The sequence below is a fragment of the Lissotriton helveticus genome, chromosome 2_2 (assembly GCF_964261635.1).
Source record: "Lissotriton helveticus chromosome 2_2, aLisHel1.1, whole genome shotgun sequence".
NCBI classification, from domain to species: Eukaryota; Metazoa; Chordata; class Amphibia; order Caudata; family Salamandridae; genus Lissotriton; species Lissotriton helveticus.
Window position 1 is genome coordinate 485939344 of NC_136060.1, and position 20744 is coordinate 485960087.

The 20744-nt window shown below is 49.7% G+C and overlaps 1 protein-coding gene across 1 annotated transcript in view; it reads left to right on the forward strand.

Moving 5' to 3' along the window:
• The window catches only part of LOC144821555 (uncharacterized), a 61946-nt gene extending 41808 nt beyond the window's left edge, over positions 1–20138 (forward strand). Inside the window, exon 4 of the mRNA XM_078678740.1 lies at positions 17270–20138. Within this exon, the coding sequence (XP_078534866.1) occupies positions 17270–18595 (1326 nt within the window). The 3' untranslated portion in view covers positions 18596–20138. The remainder of the gene's footprint in view (positions 1–17269) is intronic.
• The last annotated feature ends 606 nt before the right edge of the window (positions 20139–20744 follow it).

Consider the following 20744-nt stretch of genomic DNA (forward strand, 5'->3'; position numbering starts at 1 on the left):
ATTCTGCGAGGGAGGCATCATTTTGGGTCAATACCCAGATGGGCTCGGTACGTTACCATACAGTTCTGGATTGTATTACCCAGTATTGTACAGTGTTGTGTGATTTTGTACGGAGGTCTGCTGTGCACATCTTGGTCAGACCTCGCCCAGGTACGTGTGCAGGCCGCACAAACAGATTTATTGTGACGTACCTATAATTTTTACTGCATTTGTCAAGATAACATGAAAGTTGGGAGACATTAAGCATGTTTAAGTTGCTGTTGCCATTTTCAGATTTGTGCAGGTCCACAGAGAGAAGTTACATTTAAAGGGGTATCAGAAAAGTGCTCATTTGTTATTTAATACCGGCGACAGAGGTTGGCAAATCTGCGAGAATTTTTTTAAATCTTGTATTTTTTGTAATTACATCTATCAAGATAACTCTAAATTTTAAAAGTTTGAAGGTGACCCAACATTTTATTTTAACACTAATCTCTCAAATACCACTAACCACATTTAATCCAAAACAAGTGAGAGGAAAGGGTAAGATGACAAAGAGCGAAGGAGGAGACGAGAGGAAGGGAGAAGACATGGATGAAGGAAGGGCGGGGTAGGAAAGTTCAGAATCTCGCGACGAGAGTGAAGAAAGGAGGGGAATGAAGGTGGGGAAAGAATGGAATGACTGAGTGAAAGGAGGAGGGGCAGGGACAGAGGGGCGGATGGTGAATGAAAGAGAGGAAAGGAGGGGGAAGGCATACTGCATTAGGGAGTGGGAGAAAGTGAAGGAAGGGGCTATTATGGGTGCGTCAGACAGTGAAGTGAAAAAGAGACAAATGGAATAGCGGAGAAAGGTAAGAGAGAGGAAATGGCAAAGGAAGGAAGAGATGGGGACTGGGGCTGGGAAAAGGCGTGAGAATGGAGTGGCAGAGGAAGGGGCGATTCAAAAGTGGGAAGCATTGTGAGAAAGATAAGGAGAAAATCCACACTTGCCAGGACACTTTTAGGGACAGTGGCTCAGACAGAAGATAAGCGCCGAGCAGATCTCACACTCACGCACTCTAATAACAGCTTCTACTTGTAACAGGAATTAGGGGAATCTGGGAAACACACGTGGCCCCTCCCCCTTATTTCCCACCATTAGCCCCTCGGACAAGGTCTCTTCAGCACTCGGATCGGAAACAAGTTTTATTTAGAACTAATATTTTGAGTTTCTTCTCCTAGCTGCAAAACATAATAGGTTGACACAATCTACGAGTGCTCGCAAAGTCCTTGATACCAATCAATCAATCAATCAATCAATCATATCATTTGTAAAGCGCACTACTCGCCCGTGAGGGTCTCAAAGCGCATGGGGAAGGGGGGTGCCGGTACTGCTCGAATAGCCAGGTCTTGAGGGGTTTTCTGAAGGTCAGCAGGTCTTGGGTCTGCCGTAGGTGGATGAGGAGGGTGTTCCAGGTCTTGGCGGCGAGGTGGGAGAACGATCTGCCGCCTGAGGTCGCTCTTCGGAAGCGGGGGACTGTAGTGAGGGTGAGGTCGGCGGAGCGGAGCTGGCGGGTGGGGGTGTAGAAGCTGAGTCGTCTGTTGAGGTACGTTGGTCCGGTGTTGTGGAGTGCCTTGTGTGCGTGGGTGAGGAGCTTGAAGGTTATCCTCTTGTTGACTGGGAGCCAGTGCAGATCTCTCAGGTGGGGTGTGATGTGGCTGCGGCGAGGGATGTCGAGGATCAGGCGTGCAGAAGCGTTCTTTTTTTTTTTTTTTGAAAAAACCTTTATTAGCAAAATTATGGAAGTACAGATTCACGCCTACAACCCTACGGGCCGGCCAGGAAAACATCACAAGGTATAACATAATACACAGCTCATCAGCCGACAACCAGGGGTCCGGCAGCCACGGTAAGAAGATCGTTAAGTTCCAAACGACAGGATACGAGCGGTTTCATTTTATAACATTCAAACAACAAAAGAAACAAGGCTGCACTCCGATCATGATGGTCGTTTCGTGTGTGGCAGGAGGAAGCGGTCAGGAAACAATAAGGGAGACAGGAGATGGTACAGGACAGGAAAAAGAAAGGGAGGGAGGGACAGAACGGGAGCCCAGAGCCGGTGAAAATATCGATAAATCTGCACATGTGGGAGCCGGAGTGCACAGTCAAGGGGAACAAGGAGTATCAGGGGGATCTACGAAGGGGGGTTCACAGATGTCCCCACGGAATGCATTCCACTGGTTCCATATCCTACCCCACTTTTGGGGCCTGCCACGGGAAATGTAGACAATTTTCTCTCTGAACATGCACCAGTCCATGTAGTCTTCCCATCCAGAGACCAAGGGAGACCTATGAGACCCCCATAACTGCGCAATGTCCCTCTTTGCGATCATGTTGCCTAGAGTCACCCATTGAATCTGAGCGACATTACAGTCGGTCGGTTCCCACACATTCAAGAGACAGCGCCTAGGTTCAGGTATCAGTCGAACATTCGTGACTTCATTCATCACTTCATGCACTCCCCTCCAGAAGGACTCAACCACTGGGCACTCCCATACAATATGAAGGAAAGTAGCAAGCATACCACAACCCCGCCGACACAGTCCATCATCAGAAAAACCCATACGCATCAGTCGAGGACCAGTGACATAGACACGGTGCAGGACTTTCAGCTGAACAAGTCGCAAGCGCACCGGAATCGCGACCTCTTTAGGAGAGGACACCGCAGCCTGCCAATCTTCATCGTCTAGCTCCAGCCCATCGGCAGTCCAGGCGTCACGCAAATGGACCAGCAAGTCCGATCGAACATTAATGAGTTTTTTATAAATAAGAGAAATAGTGCTGTCCGGAACATGACCGTCCAGCACCCTATCCTCCAGGGGGGAACTCTCCGGAATATCAGAACCGGCCGGAAAAACCGACCCAACGGCGTGGCGAACCTGAAGATATCGAAAAAATTCCGAGTCATGCAGACCATACTCCTGCTGTAGTTCCGCAAAGGTCTTCACTCTATCCTTAACCCAAAGATCGCTCAATTTACTAATCCCGATGAGATCCCATCTATCGAACCCCTTTGACGTCCATAGTTCACCCAGCCTCTCCGCAGCAAATAAAGGGGTCGCCCTGGTAAGCCTATCTGTCCACCCGGTAGCCGCGGTCGCGCTGCTCCAAACCCGCACCGCCACTGCCGTGGGACCCGTCAAGTTCCTCCTAGCACTCCTAGAGTAAAATGCCCTATAGTAATCCCCCCCAGGTAAAAGCCATCGGTCCATTTCAAAAGCCGGATTCGGGACAGGACCATACATAGCATGGTTCACGGCACTCAACTGGGATGCCCAATAGTATCGTCGTATGTCAGGTAACGCGATGCCCCCGTCATACCAGGGTAGCGTGAGTTTGGCGAATACTATACGGGGCCGACCAGCCCACACCAGCTTCCTCTGGAGGCACTCTATTTCACGAAAATAGTTAGCCGGCACCAAATCTAGCGTGTTTTGGACGGCATACAAGAACCGGGGGAGGGACATCATTTTGAACAATGCCGCACGTCCCAAGGGGGATAGGGGCAGATTACACCACGCCGCAACGTCCGACCGGAGCCGAGCGAGCGGAGGCAGCAAATTCCGATCATAACGCAGCACAGGGTCAAGTGAAATATAAATCCCCAAATATTTAAAACCATCAGTGCAGACCGGGATCGGACATATTCGGGGCAGAGAAAGAGGGTCACTAGTAAGCGGAAAGATACAGGATTTAGACCAATTGATAACCAACCCGGAGTTGCGGCCAAAAGAGCGCAAGACGTCGATGAGAACTCCCAGTGATTTGCGGGGGGACGTCAGATATAACAGGATGTCATCGGCATAGAGAGAGACTCGGTCTTCAAAATCCGGAGACCAACGAATACCTTTTAGAGAGGGTTCCCACCGAAGCCAGGCGGCCAGCGGTTCAAGCGCACGCGCAAACAACAACGGCGACAAAGGACAGCCCTGCCTCGTGCCACGCCCGAGGGCGAAGGGCGCCGAGGCTCTGCCATTAACCACCACCTGCGCAAGCGGCTGTTCATACAGGAGTTTAACCCAGGTGATGAATTTAGGGCCAAAACCGAACTTGGCGAAGGGTGGCCCACAAATACGGCCACTCAACCGTGTCAAAGCCCATCGAAGCATCAAGAGAAACCAAGATGGCCGACTCGCGAAGAGATCCCGCCCTCGCGATGACGCCATGCAGACGGCGAAGATTGAGAGCAGTATTACGCTGGGGGATAAAACCGGACTGATCCGGGTGAACCAGTCCGCTGATCACCGTGACCAGTCGATTTGCCAGTATTTTTGCCAATATCTTAGGTTCAGCGTTCAGAAGGGAGATTGGACGATACGATGAGCAACGCTCGCGGGTCTTACCATCTTTATGAATGACCACGATGGAAGCCAGCCTCTGGTCCCCGGGAAGAGAGCCAAGATCTCGCGAGGCCGCAAACATACGCAGCAAATACGGCGCCATTTTGTCTGGACACAACTTATACAACTCAACCGGTATACCATTAGGGCCCGAAGCCTTCCCCGAACGAAGGGAGCGAATGGCAAGCTCAACCTCATCAGCGGAAAAATCAGCCTCCATTAACACCCCGTCAGACTCCGAGAGACAGGGCAGCGCAAGGTCGCGAAGTAACAAGCACGAGTCCTCCTCCGGGAGGCCCGAAACCGGGGCATAAACGACCCGAAAATGCTGAGCAAACACCTCAACTATCTCCACCGGGTCCACGACTCGCACTCCATCATCTCTCTCAATCACTGGCACCACACGATTCAATCTGTCTCTCCTGTCCAGCCACGCAATCAACTTCCCGGCCTTATCACCCACATCGTAAAGTCGTCCTTGCTGCATGCGATGCATCGCCTCAGCAGTCACAAGTGCCCTGTATTCAGTTTGCTTAAGAGCCAAAACATGCAGAATCTCAGGCGTCACTCCAGCCTCCAATCGCCCCTCAAGCACCGCAATCTCAGATTCCAAACTCACCACCTCCTCTTGGTTGCGCCGTTTCTCATCGGCCACAAGGGACAAGGTCTGACCTCGGATCACCGTCTTATAGGCCTCCCACAATGAAACAGGGGAGGAGACAGATCCCTCATTTTCTGCAAAATAATAGTCCACACACTTGATCACCTCGGCTCTGAGTCTAGGGTTCTGGAAATGCCATGGATTGATCGGGGCGATACGGCCCCCCGTCCCCAAACAAACGTCTAAGTGAAACCATATCGGGGAATGGTCCGAGATCCCCCTAGCCAAGTGTCTGATTTCACGCACCGAGGCCAACTGCACTATAGGCACGACAATATAATCAAGTCTCGAGAGACTTCCGTGAGCCCCCGAATGAAAGGTATACTGAAGTTGGCCAGGGTGGAGCTGCCTCCAACAATCGGCCAACCCAAAGGCATCAAGGAATTTCCCCAACCACAACTGCGATGCAGGGAGGAGCCGGGGGGGGGCTACGATCACTCTCACCATTTGCCACTGAATTGAAGTCGCCGCCCAGTACAAGCAAGCCTTCGGGCAAGCCCAGAATGACCTCGCCCAAGTCAGCGAACGTAGTAGACTGCAGCCCAGGCGGAACATAAATAGACAGTATGGAGATCAATTTCCCCTCCCATCTCCCGGTAATGCCAGCATAGCGGCCCCTATCATCTAACAGTGTGGTATCCACCTCCAAGGGAAGGGAATGCTTGACCAGGATACCAGCCCCTCTCGATCCCGAGGTGAAGCCGGAGTGCGCCACCATACGATAGCCTCTCCTGTGCAAAGCGTGGCACGTGTTGCCCACCAAATGGGTCTCCTGAAGCAGGACCACATCCGGGGAGCACCTCTTCAAGTATTGCAGCACAATCCCACGTTTTATCCCGTCCCCAAGACCATTGACATTCCAGCTCAAAACCCTAAGCCCCCTACCCCCCATCCCTGAAGCAAACCGACCGCACCCCCCACCTCGAAACAGTCAAGTGAAAGCAAGTGATAAACAGAGCACAGCCTCGAAACAAACAAGAAGAAAAAGCCCCCCCCCACCCCCAAGGAACCCAATAGTAACGAACCCCCCACCCTGCACCCCTGCGGTAGACCCAAAAGCCACCCCAACTTGCAGTGTGCCTGTCGCCCCATTAAACTAACCTACAGAAAGAGAGAAAAAAATCCCCAGAGGAGGAAGATCCCTCAGACCCCCCCACACCCCCGGGCATTCACATAATACTCAAAACACAGTCCAGCAGCCCCTGTGATGCATTCCGGCTGGCCAACGTAGACTCACTGCTCCTGGTCCTCCACGCCTCCCTCGGCTCCTCTCGAGTCTTCCAGGCCCTCGGTACGCTTCGGCAAAGTGTCCAACCAGTCACTCACCACCTCAGGGCGGTCGAAGAAAAAGGCACGCTCAGCATGTTCGATTCTCAGACGGGCCGGGAAAAGCATGGCATATTTCAGTCCCAGGTCCCTGAGGCGCCTCTTCACGCCCGTAAAGCCCATCCTCTGTTTCTGGACAGCTTGCGTGAAGTCCGGATAGAAACTAATCGAAGCGTTCTCAAATTTAATGGGCCCAGTGGTTCGCGATGCTTGCAGGATAGCGTCTCTATCGCGAAAGTTAAATAGTCTAGCTATAATAGGCCGTGGAGCGGCACCCAGCTTCGGCTTGCCTCCCGGAACACGATGGGCCCTTTCGACCGCAAAAAATTTACTTAGGCCCTTCGCCGCAAGATGCTTCAACACAAGGTCCTCCACCAGGATATCAACAGGCATATCGGCAGAATTCTCCGGGACACCAACGATGCGGACGTTGTTGCGCCTGGCCCGGCCCTCAAAATCCTCCAACCGATTGGCAAATAGGTCACAAGTGGTCCGAAGATGACGGACCGTGGTCTGGAGGTCCGAGACATCCGTGGTCAGACTAGCGGTCTTAAGATCAAGAGACTTGACACGCTCGTTTGTTTTCCCAAGGTCCGCTCTGATGAGGGAAACATCAACCGCCACCGTGTCTATTTTAGCAGCCAGAGTTTCATACTGCTGGCCCATACTGGATTGAATACTCGCAATGGCGCCCATCACGTCTTTCATAGTAGGCTCCTCGTCATCAGGAGCACCATCCCCAGCTTCCTCCAGGGCACCACTCGATCCGCCCGGGGAGCCCTTAGGTCGAGTAAAGCGATCAATAGTCTGAGAGTGGGTGGCCCCCCCTCGGGACGAACCTCTTACGCCGCGTCTCTCGACAACTGTCCTGCCCGTCATGACTGGGGAGAAACTCCAACTGGAAGTGCGAAACTCGGGCAAAACAACCTTCGTCGTGGCAGGCACCGAATTGCGAGTGAATAAGGGCACAGCACAAGCACTAGACTGGCAGTTGCAGAGTAAGAACTCCGATCGGGAAGTGGGCTGGCACAAGGAGCAGAAACGAAACCGAAAGCACACCAAGGGCAGAGGGCGTGGCCTACCAGCCGTTGTTGTTCGATTGCCACCTGGGTACCTCGGGGACTTGAGCCCCCGGTTGGCATACGTGGTAGGCCTCAAAGTTCAGGTCGCAGTAAGTTCAGCGTGCGACGGCCAAAACAAGTCCCGAAAAGAGCGCTGGCATCAGCAGGGCGTCAGTGAAAAATATCCGTCGTCAGAATCAGGATAGATGACAGGATAGTCGCCGGAGGTGGAAGGGGTCCCGGGAGCTCTTAGCTCACGCGTCCATCTTGGAATCGCGCGAAGCCGCAGAAGCGTTCTGGATGCGTTGAAGCCGTTTCAGGAGTTTGGTGAGGCTCCTACGTAGAGGGCGTTTCCATAGTCCAACCTGCTGCTGACAAGGGCCTGGGTGACTGTTCTTCTCGGTTCAGTCATGATCCACTTGTAGATCCTACGAAGCATGCGGAGGGCATTGAAGCAGGAGGAGGAGACGGCATTGACCTGTTTAGTCATGGAGAGGGTGGAGTCGAGGATGACCCCTAGGTTGCGTGATTGGTCAGTGCGTGTTGTAGCGGTTCACAGTGTGGTTGGCCACCAGGAGTCGTCCCAGGCCGAAGGGTTGGATCTGAGGATGAGGACCTCCGTTTTGTCCCAGTTCAGCTTCAGTCGGCTGTTTTACATCCATTCAGCAATGGCCTTCATTCCTGCGTGAAGGTTGTTTTTGGTGGTTTGGGGCTCCTTGGTGAGGGAGAGTATCAGCTGGGTGTCATCGGCGTAGGAGAGGATGTTGAGGTCATGCCGACGGGCGACGTGGGCGAGCGGTGCCATGTACATGTTAAACAGAGTTGGGCTGAGGGATGAGCCCTGGGATACGCCGCAGATGATCTCGGTGACTTCGGAGCGGAACGGGGGAAGGCGGATGATCTATGTTCTGCCGGAGAGGAAGGAGGTGGTCCAGTCCAGGGCCTTCTCTTGGATCCCAGCGTTGTGCAGGCGTGTTCGTAGTGTGTGGTGACAGACCGCGTCGAAGGCGGCTGACAGGTCCAGGAGGATGAGGTCCGCTGTTTTTTCCTTGTCCAGCAGGGACTTGATGTCATCGGTGGCAGCGATGAGGGTAGTCTCGGTGCTGTGGTTGCTGCGGAACCCGGACTTGGGAAGGGTCCAGGATGTTGTTCTCCTCGAGGTAGAGGGTCAGTTGTTCGTTGACGGTCTTCTCGGTGACCTTTGCCAGGTATGGGAGCAGGGAGATGGGCGGAAGTTCTTGAGGTCCTTGGGGTCCGCCGTGGGTTTCTTGAGTAAGGCGATGATCTCGGTGTGCTTCCAGCTCTCCGGGAAAGGTTGCTGTCTCGAAGGAGGTGTTGATGACTTTCCGGAGATGGGGTGCGATGGATGTGCTGGCATTGTTGAAGATGTGGTGTGGGCATGGATCTGACGGAGATCCGGAGTGGCTGGTATTCAGAATCTTGATGGTGTCCTCGTCTTTGATGTTGGTCCAGTAGAGCAGGCGGTTCGTGCGGATGGTGGTCGTGGGGGCGGGGGTCTCCATGGTAGTCGGGCGGTCGTGGCATTGAAACTGTCGTGGATGTCTGTGATCTTGTGGTGGAAGAAGGTGGCCAGCGAGTCGCACAGGTCTTGCGAGGGTGGGACATCGTTGGTGTTGGAGCTGGGGTTGGAGAGTTCCTTCACAGTGTTGAAGAGCTCTTTGCTGTTGTGCGCGTTGTTGTCTAGACAGTCTTTGAATTAGGCCCTTTTGGCGGATCTGATGAGGTGATGGTGTCTGCGGGTGGCATTCTTGTGGGCGGCGTGGCTGTCCGGTGTTCGTTCACGGAGCCAGATCTTCTCCAGCTTTTGGCAGGTTTGCTTGGAGGCCCGGAGGTCTTCAGTGAACCAGCTGGCTTTCTTGTTGGTATGATTGTTTCTTGATCGGGGTGAGGGTGTTGGCGTAGTCGTTGATCCACTGTCTGAGGTTGCGGGCGGCGGTGTCGGGGTCGGTATGATCAGCGGGTGGGCTCTGGGCGAGGGTGGTGGTGGTGGTTAGCTGGTCTTCTGTGACTTTGCTCCAGCAGCGGTGAGGCATCTGTTGGGAACGGTGGTGCGTGGTGGGTTTCTTGAAGGTGAAGTGGATGCAGCGGTGGTCGGTCCAGTGGAGTTGGGTGGTATGGTTGAAGGAGACGTGGGGACTTGCGGAGAAGATGGGGTCAAGCGTGTGACCGGCGGAGTGGGTGGGTGTTGTGATGAGTTATCGGAGTCCGAGGTTGGCTAGGTTGTCGATCAGGGTGGTGGAGTTGGTGTCGTTATTGTTCTCGAGGTGGAAGTTCAGGTCCCCTAAGAGGAAGTAGTCCGTGGAGGCTAGGGCGTGTGTGCTGACTAAGTCGGCGATGGAGTCGCTGAACTGTGGTCGGGGTCCGGGGGGTCTGTAGATGAGGGTTCCTCTGAGGGTGGTGTTGGGGTCGGTGTGGATCTGGAAGTGCAGGTGTTCGGCGGTGCTGAGGGTGTCGTTGGTGTTGGTCGAGACTCTGAGAATGATCCTGTGGACGATGGCGATTCCTCCTCCCGCTCTGTTGGTGCGGTCCTTGCGGGTGATCTTGTAGCCTTCCGGGACGGCTATGGCTATGTCAGGTGCCGAGGCGGGGTTTAGCCAGGTCTCCGTCAGGAAGGCGACGTCTGGGGAGGTTGAGTCGAGTAGGTCCCAGAGTTCAACGGCATGTTTTCGGGCGGAGCGTGTGTTGAGAAGGATGCATCTGAGGTGGTTGGGTTCTTTCCTGGTCGGCAGCATGGTGGGGCGGATGCTTGTGAAGCTGCAGTTGCGGCAGGGGAAAGCTCCGTGGGTGAGCTTTGGGGCAGCCAGGAAGCAGGTGTGTGATCGTCTGGTGTTGAGTGCGTGGAGGGTTCTGGCATCGTAGCGGTGTCGGGCGTCGTGGCGTTCGTGGTGTCCAGGGGTCCTGGCGCTGGGCGCGGTCCAGGCACAGACGGGCACAGAAGGGCTTGCCTTAGGTGCGCCAGCGGCTTCCATATGAAGGGATGTGGGAGGGAGGAGCAGCTGGGAGGCGGGAGCAAGGCGGCGAATGGGATTGCAGGTGGGCGGGGCCATAGGGACGCAGCGGCGGGAAAAACGGACGGGGGCCACGGGAGAACTGGGCACAGGAAGGAAAAACAAGTTTAGGCACGAAAACAAGTACAGGCACAGAGGAATAAAAACAAGTCTGGGCAAGAAAGCAAGTTAGGCACAGGGGAATAAAAACAAGTCTGGGCAAGAAAGCAAGTACAGGCACAGGGGAATAAAAACAAGTCTGGGCAAGAAAGCAAGTACAGGCACTGGGGAATAAAAACAAGTCTGGGCAAGAAAGCAAGTACAGGCACAGGGGAATAAAAACAAGTCTGGGCAAGAAAGCAAGTTAGGCACTGGGGAAAAATACAAGATTAGGCAAAAAAATGCAGGCAGAGCCGTGCAGCAGCGTGGGGAGCGACCTGCCTGAGAGTGAAGCCAAGAAGGCCCCAGACTAGCGCTTTAAAGGGGCAGAAAGTGTTTTCAATGGAAAAACAAGTTATATAACAGAGCATAAACGCTATGGTCTGTTAATGTGAAAGCGCTCTAAAAATGATAGAACTCCTATATGTGAGAACGCAGATGGAAAACGTTATACAACATACAGTAAACAACGATATACAACACATAATAAATGCTGCTTGAAGCTACATACCGGATAATGCAGCGTAGCTGCTATTGTCCCAGAAAGTGTGTCTAAAATAGTACTGAAGCAACATATGCATTCAAGCATGTCACGCCGCGATGTGCAAAATCCAGCCCATATGGGTGAGCCAAAAAGGAGACGGGGAGGAAACAAACAAGCCTCACTCCAAATCAAAAGTGAGCGTTTAGCATAAAGTGTGACGCGCACCAGTGAAAAGCATGGGTGGAGCTTCGACTCCACTTCCGAAAGCAACCAGACGACAATAGATCTCACAGAGCGAGCCGCGCATGCGCTGCGATTCTAGGCGAGATCTAAAAAAAGGATTGTGTTTAAGACCCTGTATATCGCCTTTAAGGCATTACCTAGCACTGGACCTCCATCCCTTATTCAGCAATTTGGCTGGTACAATCCTCTCAGACCTTTACACTCTTCAGTCATGAAAAACATTCAGGTACCCAAATTCAGACTGGCCCCATGGGGTGAAAAAGGCTTTGTGGTTTGCACTGCAAAATTATGGAATTCTCTTTCCGTTTATATGAAAAATTCACATAACCTTCTGCATTTTAGGAAAGCATTAAAAGCATGGCTCTTCAATCAATAATTGGGCTTTGGCCCTCCTAGTTGCTTTCCCTTTCTCAAGGCAGCGGCAAGACACCCACGGGTATTCGAGCACTATATACAACTCAATAACATAACATAACATGACCGCCTAACCAGGCTGGACCTGAGAGCGCCGCACACTGGAAGCTCAGGCCTGCTCTGGTCAGTGTTCTGCACACCACCACGCCGACTAACCAGGTTGGGCTCAAGAGTGCACCACACAGGAAGCACACGCCTGCTCCAGTTACAAGACAGGGTCTCAAAAACCACTCCTGGGTAGCCTCAGTCTGTCCCTTCTGATGGATGAACAGTATCTGCCCCATCACTGTGAAAAAGATCTCTTCTAGCTGCCCCGGCTAGAGGACATAGAAGAGGGGAAGCAAAAACCAAGAAGAAAGTGATGGTGTGTCCTGTTTATGATGCCTGGAAAATGCTTGATTACTTTTACCCATTAGGGACCGCATTGGGCGCCAGTGGTTAGTGCACGCACATTGGTGGCCGCTAAATTGTCATATGGGATGGGTATATTTCTGTCTCACTTGGTGTAAAATTGCACCGAGATGGTGAAGACACCGCATTGAGAGCGCTCCATTGTTTTCCTCTCTTGTTTCTTCTGCTTCCTGTCTGTGTGTGGATGCATGCAACATGCAAATCCTGCAAGGATGCAATGGATGGAAGATCAACAAACCTGATGCTGAGACTGCAGTGGTAGTGAATATCTACACCTTCTGTGGGGCCCTAAACTCCACCCAGGGGACAGTTTTACACACACCACATCGTTTGCATCTGCTGGTGCACCCCTTGTGCGAACGCGCCTGGTGTCATTCTGAAATTTCCCTCCTTGGTATGTGTCTGCTCTCTAAGAGTCACCCAGAGTTGGAGGGACAAGGCCTAACATGTGCGGCCAAAAGATGCCAAGCTGCACATCACCAGTGAGGCCAAAAAGAGCGGGAACGTGCACAAGGTTGTCTTTTCTCTTGCTCAGGGATAACGTGTCAACGCACTTCAGGCCAAATTTTGCTGCACAAATGAGACCCATTTGTATATACTTGGTCTCCTTTTATTCTGGTACATATATGTCAAAACACTGGAATGGAATGGAAGGCAGAGTATTTCATAGTGGTCGAGGATGGCTCTGATATTTCCGTATTGCTTATTGTTGCTGCATAAGTGGATTCTCAGCAGAGGACTGCACCAGGACAGCATCCATGTATGCTGATGACCCCGCAGGGCCCGAGAGAAAGAGTCACATTTCTACTCTCTGCTTATTGGACATTTCGGTACAGGACAGTTGGTTTCTAGAGGTGTGGCCAGGGCCAAGGTAAATGATGCATTCAGGAAATGTTTGCGCCACACACTGACTGTTGCAAAGTCATCCTGTGCCGTGGGCGCCCCCCAACGTTTTGCTGACTGGTACTGGTGGTAACTGACTCTGACTGACCCTGGGCTCTGCCTAACCAGGTGCAGGGTCAGTGCTATGCTGAAAAACACTTAGAATACAGTGAAAACACCTACATACACTAAGGTACACTATAGGTTAGGGTATCCCTGTGATTGGCATGACCTACCCCATAAGGCCCTAGTACATAATAGGGCCGGGGGATTGAAACTACCTCTCAGTCCCTAGTATATAATAGGGAATGGTAGTTTGGAATCCAGCAGCGCTTTTCTGCACTTGCATGTGTGCACTGGGGAACTTAAAATGGTCAACCTACAATGTCTGGGCATATTAGGTACCCCCAGGGTCTCCCATAGGTTTCCTGGGGGTGGGGGGCAGGTATCTATAAGGTGGACCCTTATAAAAGGAGTTTTATATGCCCTGAATAAAGTGGAATTCCACATTGTACTCGCCAAATTGTGATAAAGTACTGGCCAATATCGACTTTGGTGGTAGGAGCACTGTGGAGGGAGGATCTACAATATTTGTGCATATTCAGAACCCCTAAAGTCTCCCCCAGGTATACTAGGGGTGGGGGTCCTGTAGATCTAGGCAGAGTACATACAAAATACGTCATTATAAGCTCTGGTGCTGGAAAAATGGCCCAAGTCATTTTTCCCATTGTAAACCCCCTGCCACAAAGGTTAACATGGGAGAAAGATATCAACTAATACCTCTTGATAGGAGAATGCTAAAAGAGATGCTCAAAAACTTCTCAGAATGGTATTAACAAATCCAACAATATATTGTTGAATGTCTCCAAAAATGTACATACAAGAAGTGATCAGACTTTTTTTGTCTGTAAGCCAAAATTCAACCCTGTACTGCTCTGCACTGATTGGTCAGAGATAAGTGGGTCAGCCTGGCTGCTTTGAAGAGGTGATAAAGGTTCCCTGGCGATAGGAAGCCTCTCGGGGAGCAGACGTTGCTGGACATAAGAATGCCAGAGCCAGGGGTAGGGGCAGTAAATAATGCTCTTCAAGGAAAGGGGGAGAAAAGCTACAGACACCAATTTCATTTACAACTCTCCTCTTTGACCCAAGGCAGATGCTGGGCTTAAGAAAGGAATGAGCAGATGCAAGGGGGAGAGACTACGGAGATTAGCCATCCTAGGGGTGTGGTTAGCCAGCTCTTCTCTCCCTGCTGAAAATTCTGACATTTTACATTTTGGAAGAATAGTGGTTTCTGGGTTAGCATTTTGCCACACTTTGGAGGAAGTGGTCATGCTATGGGGCGGGCCCTGCATCTCATTGGACAGGAGTGCCCTCCTGCTTGACCCCAGAAAACACTGAATTAGTATCTGAGAGGGGTGATGCCTCTCAGGCCTGCTTTTGAAACCGAAGAGAAACAGAAGGGTCCACGCTGAAGAATTGGATGTGTGTATTCACCAGGCTTGTACTCTGAAGATTGCACCTTTTTGCACCGTTTGAAACTACAGCCCTGTGGATCAAACCTGCTTCAAAAGGACTAAAGATTGAACTCCCTGCAAGCTACAGGTTAACAGAGCTCACCTGGACATCACCACAATGAATACCCAGCCTGGAGTACTGCCAGTGGATTTGTAAGGGTTTTGTCCAAGTGGATTGTGGGAATAGAAGTCTCACTTTCTGGCACCCTACAGTGGATGTATTTCGTGTTGGTGTCATTTAAAAGATACAAATATTTCCTATTTTTATAAATTGGTGTTGAATTTTTATTTTATGTAGTGTCTTAATTATTTACGAAATTGGTGTTTTTATTTGCTTTAACTACCTGTCTTTGAAGTTAAGCCTGCCTGCTCACAGCCAAGCTTCCAAGGGTTGAGCATGGGGATAATTTTCTAAGACCTATTGTGAGCCCTATACTGTGTTAGTGGCCTTATTGTCAGTGGCAGATATATATTTGCCCCTACTAATAATCCACTCTCCAACACTGCCCTACTGGGTAGCCATAATCTAGAAAGTTAGTTGAATCTGTGCACCCACTGGCCATAGAAATCCTCATGAAGTGCCTTGACTGTGCCATACAAGACAACTTTCTAGTGTCATTCAGCCGCATAATTGAAGCTGCATTAGGAAGGGGTCTCTAGAACATTCTTCCATTCCCTCCCCACTCTCCAGAGCCCTTCAGTGCCTCGACCTCTCAATAGAAATAGAAACTAGTAAAAGAACCAGTGAGTCCTAAAGGGGCTTCACTGCAACAATGTTCCTAAAGTGGAAATATTTAATCATATTTCTCAGTTGATAGTGAAGCTATAATCTTTACAGCCCATATATTTATTGAAATCATATCTATCTTTACCATAATTGCACTGTCATTTTTTTGTAAAAAGAAATAGGTATGCAAATATTTGCAGTTCTCCCTTTATATTGAATCGTCTGAGCACAATTCAGTTACAAAATCCTAAATGCTTCCTCTTCCCCACTATCCTCGCTATGGGATATTTAGCATCCCTGTCCCCAAAGCTCCAAAATACTATTTTCATCTTCCCTTTAGGAATCTAGTGGTTGACGCCACATATCTCTTTTTGAAAGTGTAGGTGTTTTATTAATTCTTTCCTTTGACCCCGTAGAACAATCAGGTACCCTTTGGCTAGGTTCCCCTTATACAAATACAATATATAGACATACGCAATTCCACGAATTCCACTTCAGGGCTTGCGGGAGGTTTGAGCATAGTTTACTCTGCAAAGCCCTCCACGACCAAGGACCCACGTACATGAACTACTGCTTGAATTCCCACCAACCATCCACAAACCTTCGCTTTTCCTGCCTCTCTCTCGCACAGACACCGCAGTTCTGCTGTAGCCACAGCGGAGGCTGCTCCTTCTCCCACCTCGCCGCCATGTCCTGGAACGCCTTCCCTCTCCACCTCTGAAGATCACCCTCATTGACGGACTTCAGAAAGAGACTCAAGACCTGGCTGTTTGACTAAGCCCAGCAACCCAACGCCTTCATACCCTCACAAGTGATAATACGCGCTCTACAATAATTGATTGATTGATTTCCCCATCTCACTCCCCTCCCTGACAGGGTGCATAAGATCTGGTATACCAGTCTGTAGGCACTAAGCAGTCATTCCCTCTCCCATGCATAGGGTATCTGCTGTTGCTGCAGGGCAGCGTTTTCCTCCATTCCAATCGCCGAATGTTGTAGCTATCCGCATATAGATTGAATGGGGCCAGCTAGAGTGCTATTGTCTTCCTGATCAAGCCGCAGACAACATAGCCAAGCTCTGGAACACTCTCCCCCTGCAGTTACATTCAGAGACCCATCTTCTAACTTCCAGAAAGCACCTGAAAACATGGGTATTTCAAAACATGAATCTGTAAGCCACACTCCTTCCTCTGCCATACTGCTAGTGCTGGGATGCCTATGGGTAGCTATACGCTCTAGAAATGCTAACTAATAATAATAATCTTGACGGCAAGGACTCGGGTCTCCAGAACAAGTTTGGGCAGCAGTGCTCGTCCTCACTATAACACCTATCAGTATCTTGCAACATTTGCACTGCCTAAATCTGAGGAGACCCATTGCTTACTCCTGTAAGAGGGTAGTAACAGATTAAAGAAAAAGCCTCAACTCTTTTAAACCTCACTTTTCCAACATCTTGCTGTTTACTCTGTCTTCAACAGAGTGAGGCAGTCCTGTCTGCCTTCATGTGCCTTCTTGCTCAGCATTTCCTGATTAGATCACCACTATATGACATGTAAAATCAATGTAAAAACCTCTTTTTAACAGTGAAACCCGCACCTAATAGCTAAGCTCAACATAAAGTGTTTCTATTTTTTTCTGTTCTCTTTTGTAAAGTCTACCAACTAGCATATGTTTCTGTGTTCTTCTATGGAATGAGTAGTTTTCTGGTTGAAACCTAAACATGTATATGTAGCTTTCAGAAACAATCTGAAATGTATACAATAAATCCATAACTTTTTGTAAATTCTGACTTGTAGTGTCATGTTAAGGTTCTGAACACATTAAAAGATATGCAGTCTTTACTCTCATGTTTTACAGTGTCATTTCACTAGCTTGGAACTCATAGCCAACTTTTATATATTCTATACAAGTCTTGTAATTGTCTTTATGCTGTCCACCATGGCTGAAACCTTTCCTATCCTATACCTGGCTATTTCAGCATGTTCTCATTGTTTCTTTGATTCTTTCTGTCTCCCTACAGAATTTGTCATCTTTAGATCTGCATGGCTGCAACCGAGTGCCGTCGTCTGCTCTGGTGGACCTGCTGGAAGGTCTACCCCGTCTATCCAAGTTGGTGCTTTCCGACACTCAGTCCAATACGCAGGTCCTCTCAGCAGTCGGCTCCACCTGCAAGATGCTGAAGGAGCTGGACATCTCGCAGTGCAAGAAGATTGTGGGGTCGTCGCTGCTGCACCTGGTGTATGATCAGACCCGGCGTACGTTTGGCTGCTCCAATCTTCGCATACTGGTCGCAGTGGGGATAGAGCCAAGATCCAAAATTGAGGAATTCATCCAGGCCATTGCATTTGTGCTGCTTGCTCTTCCTTGCCTGGAATACCTAGACAACAGCTGCGTCATGGAAGCCCTCTGCCTCATACACACGCGGCAGTTTGAGGAGATAAAGAGTGTGGATGGATTCCCTTCGCTATCCGAGGTTGCAGAAATGAGGAGGAACCTCCACGCCGGTAATGGTGGATCTCACACTGCCCTCTCGTTGAAGCGGGTCAACGAGGTGGAAGAGCAGACCTTGGGCATGTTTTCTACTCTCTGCCAAAGGGCGACAGAAGTGGTGATCTCTCTGGGTGACCATCCTGTCTCAGGCTGGAGCGGCATGTCCTGGAGGCACCTGACCCACCTCACAATCCAGTGCACTGGACACAGTGGGAGGCCACTCAGCCGAATGCTACCAGTCTTGGATGGCCTGGGGGCACGGCTACAGCTGCTCAGTCTCAATGGCTTCATGTACGATGATGAATTCGCTTTGTGTGCCATCCTGAACCTGTGCCCCAATCTACGAGTCTTTCAGGGACACTTCTGTCCTCCTGCTGACAACTCGCGCGTTGTTCAGGACATACCTGCAGAAGACCCAGATGGTGAACCAATGATCTATGACCTTAAACTGATCCAGAAAGACTTCCCTCAGCTGAGATTGCTCAGTGTGCTGATGTCTGACTCTCCTGGCCCTTTGCCCCTACAGCATGCTGTTGTACTTGGAGCAACACTTTCCTGTCTGCTTATGAGGTCAGCAAAACTGGAAAACATCTCCCTTCTCTCTATGCCCTTTTCATTGGACAGAATCTTTCAGTGTGTACTGGAGCCGCCAAGTACAGCTTTAATGAGACTGCGCGAGCTCTCTCTGTGCCAGAGCCGCGTGTCCAGCAGCACTGTCCGTCTTCTCATGGATGCCACCAACCAGCTTAGCTCCTTAAATCTGTCCCTCTGTCCAGATATCCACCGCAAGGACTATGACCAGTTCTTGAAAACTGTCCAAAAACGAGGGTTTGACCTTGACATCTCTTGGCAGTAGGGTTCTCAACGTCTTATCCAACAGTGTGGATTTCCTTACCGAGGACGCCTGTGTAGCGAGAACCAGGTGATTTAAAGTACCAGTCTTATTCGCGTATGGAACAGAAGAGTTTTGGGAAAGTGGAGCTCCAGAACTTGGGTTGAGCCGTAGGAGGTTGTTCATCAGCGGCATCTCCTCCAGGAACAGAGGATGCTACATTTTGTGAGCGAATGAAATGCAATTCAGGAAGTGGGGTTGCACACCCGCGAGTGTGGAGTGTAATGCAGCGGCATGCACTATGATTCTTTGAGCATAGATTCTTCTGTAATTCTGAAAGAGTTTGTGACCACACTAACACCTGATACCAGATGTGTATGGCCTTCTCCATCCCATGAATCCAAGTAAGTGGCCAGATGTCAAGCATTTGCCTGGACACCCAAACTGGCTGACCTACTCACCATTTCAACATGGTCCGCATCTCAGCCAGCACTTGGTTATAACTCTGCTACCAAATGCAAGTATTTATAGTGCTATAAGCTTACAGGTTATTTTTGTAAAGACACGACACAGGTAGAAAAGGGAGCAAGCTTTGAGGAGAGCAGCTACAGAGTGGGGCTCCTTCACCTGCCAGCAGATAACTGACTCGGTGTTGAACTTTGATGAAATAAAGAATGCAAAGAGAGAATACCCCTGTCCCAGCATTCCCAACCTGAGCTGAGCTAATGTCAGCTCAGGATATAACAGTTATATTACCTGCCTTTTAACCGGCGGATCCCAGACGTACTCCCTTCTCACGTCACAAAGACCGCCCCATCCTGTATGCGTAAATTGCTACCGCCTTCTATCTTTCCTGCTCTTATGGCTACTGAAGCACAGGCTACATCAGCTTGAAGGGGATTTTGATGAAGCACGCTTGCATGTCAGATTGGGATGCGGCCAAAGTAATCATTAGTGGCTGAGATTAATTCAGACATTCCATCTATCACTTTTATTGTTCTTTACAATGTCCATTCACTGAAAGAGTGGCGTGCATTTCGAAGAGTGCTGTCCCACTTATAGCTTTCTGTGACAATCTACCAAGCATTGAAGTTAAAGCTAGAGGTATCAATGAGTCCAATAACTTTGGACTCCAGGTAATCAAGGTTAAAACAATTTTTGTGGTAGGTCTTGCTGAGGGTCAGTCCTTCCAAAAGATCCGATCGGTTAATACATCCCCCCTCATTATTTTCTGCATAGCGTGGTGGGAATGCCTTGCAGTATTCTTCACTCAGTGAGTGTCAAAATCCGCAAAGACTTAAATACAGGACTTGTTATCTGCAGGGTTTCTAATTTACAGCCAGAGGCACAAGTTCACACAGTGAGGACACTGCTGCCAAAATGAATGTATTATTATTTTATATTTTAAAAAGTGCCTTCACAGCAGATGTTTAAATCAAAAGTGTATGTTACATGCCCGAGAGATGTATATCCTTGAGTGAAAAAATATTGGAATCTTTCTTGTACATGTTAAAATGTATTTTTCTTTGAAAGAGCACATGTATTAAAAGTGGGCATTGTCTATGTACAACCACCTAGTGTTGTCTCATATATATGTATTTGTGGTATGCGTTGAGAGAGCTGTGTCCGATCTAGCTCCCCCTTTCCATTGTCCAATCCTTGTTGTGCTTTGGAATCTTCTCCTTCAGATCAGCAAGACAAGGTGGAAAGACACATCAGAGAAAACCCTCAAGTGTTACTTACAATGTTCTCCTTCGCAATGAGGAAGCATTGAGGAGAGGCGAAACGCGTCGATCGGCTGAGGGAATAATTTGTCAACAAGACGAGGATACGCGACTTTTATATCACTTCATCGTCATACCAGGATGAACATATCTGGCATTATTGAACATGGCTTTGAAATTAATCTTATTTACTTTCTTTCAAATGAACATGATTATATGAAAGTGTGAAGTAGAGATGTGTACAGCCAGAGAAAGGAAAGGAATTAGAAATGTATAAAGCGAAATGTGAAATTCTGAATTAGAGATTTATAAAGCCTGAAAAAAAAAATGGAGTCAAACCAACAGGAACATAAGACCGCGGTCAGAGTAAGGATGCTGTATTGGAATTGATAAAGGCTGTACAACCTACCATCTATAATATAACATATGTATGTGATATCTGAGGCTCG